Source organism: Tupaia chinensis, unplaced genomic scaffold (genome assembly GCF_000334495.1).
Source record: "Tupaia chinensis unplaced genomic scaffold, TupChi_1.0 Scaffold000270_2, whole genome shotgun sequence".
In the NCBI taxonomy this organism is placed as follows: domain Eukaryota; kingdom Metazoa; phylum Chordata; class Mammalia; order Scandentia; family Tupaiidae; genus Tupaia; species Tupaia belangeri.
The window spans coordinates 1,052,465-1,053,798 of record NW_006159751.1 but is presented as its reverse complement, the minus strand read 5'-3'; the positions used below and the strand labels follow the sequence as shown (position 1 = coordinate 1,053,798).

At 45.5% G+C, this 1,334-nt stretch overlaps 1 protein-coding gene across 1 annotated transcript in view; it reads right to left on the bottom strand.

The window, feature by feature from the left end:
- Nucleotides 1–867, bottom strand: part of CHI3L2 (chitinase 3 like 2) — a 32,939-nt gene extending 32,072 nt beyond the window's left edge. Inside the window, exon 1 of the mRNA XM_006149581.2 lies at nucleotides 829–867. Coding sequence (XP_006149643.1) covers nucleotides 829–853 — 25 coding nt within the window. The 5' untranslated portion in view covers nucleotides 854–867. The remainder of the gene's footprint in view (nucleotides 1–828) is intronic.
- Between the last annotated feature and the right edge of the window lie 467 nt (nucleotides 868–1,334).

Genomic DNA, 1,334 nt, shown 5'->3' with positions numbered 1-1,334 from the left:
CTGATTCTCACTTTTTAGGCAGGAGGCAGAATAGGCGAGAAGCTGGTCCTCCACACACTGACTAAATGGTCACAGAAATTCTAGTTGCCAGATCTACTGTCAGGTCAGCCTCCTGGCCCTTCTCCAAAGTGCTGCTTCTCTATGGACTGCCCTCCTGAGAGCCTAGTGCTAAGAATTTCTGCAGGAAACTCAAAAGGCTCTTTCCAAGTGGGCTGCTCATGGCTTGAGAGTATAAGACAAGATGAAAGAGGTAAGGATGAACTCATTGAAATGGCTTCTGTCCTCTTTCAGACATATCCTCTCTCCTTCTGGCAAACTTCTTGCTCACCCACAGTTCTGTTTCTTGAGCTGCCTCCCCATGCCTATCCAAATTATGAGCCAAAAAAAAAAAAAATTCGAATCAGAACTTTAAAGTTGAAGGTTTAGAAAATACTTAATCCAAAAAACCACCCTGCAGAGGAGAAATGTGAAACTCCCCAAGAAATTCTAAAATGCCCACAAAGCACAGCCCCATGAAAGACGTGAGTTCCAAAACAGTGCTCATACGTCAAGAGACTGTGAAGGCTTAGTCTCTTTCCCATCTTGAGTTCTATGTAATGTGGATGAGAGGCACCTCTGTGCAAACTGACTATGTCCTGTCCAAAGGACACTGGCAAATTTTTTTTGCCCATTTAGGAAAAAACAGATGGTCTCCCTAGAACAGTTGTATTCTCTTGATATTTCTTGATAGCGAGTGAACAGAGAGACTGAGGAGCTTTATTCCTCCTCAGGTTTGTATTCCCCTCCCTCCTCACTAACTTCCCTGGTGGATTAGCAGCCCAAACGCACCTGCCCAGAGAGATTTCTGGTCCATGATGGTTGCTCCCACACCTCTGGCCAGTTGTGCCAGAAATGCACATCCTCTGGGCCTTTTATGCCCTGGGGTTTCAACAACTTGTCCTACTGGAAGGAAGCAAGAAGTCCAGGAGATTCCAGGGACTTCCCCTGGCAACTATGCCTTGCAAAAGTTTCCGACACTGAAGCCCAGACTTGAGCAATGGCAATTCTTACAAGTCAGAAAATATCTGCTGTGGAGACAGCTGCTGAAAAGATCCTTTCATTCAGACCCACTGTACAGGAATTGATCCTTGTGAAAGGAAGGAGGTGGTATTTTGACTCTGTCTCCTGGTATGATCCTCTGGCTCCAGAATCCCTCTTCCCCATTATTTGGAAACTGTCTTCTTTCTCTCACCTCTCTCTGCACTCATGTTACCTCTGGCCTGCTTATTTTTAGTCCCTTAGTTAAAGAGTACTTCCATTCTGGTTGGTCCCAGACAACAGCTATTCTTCAGCAG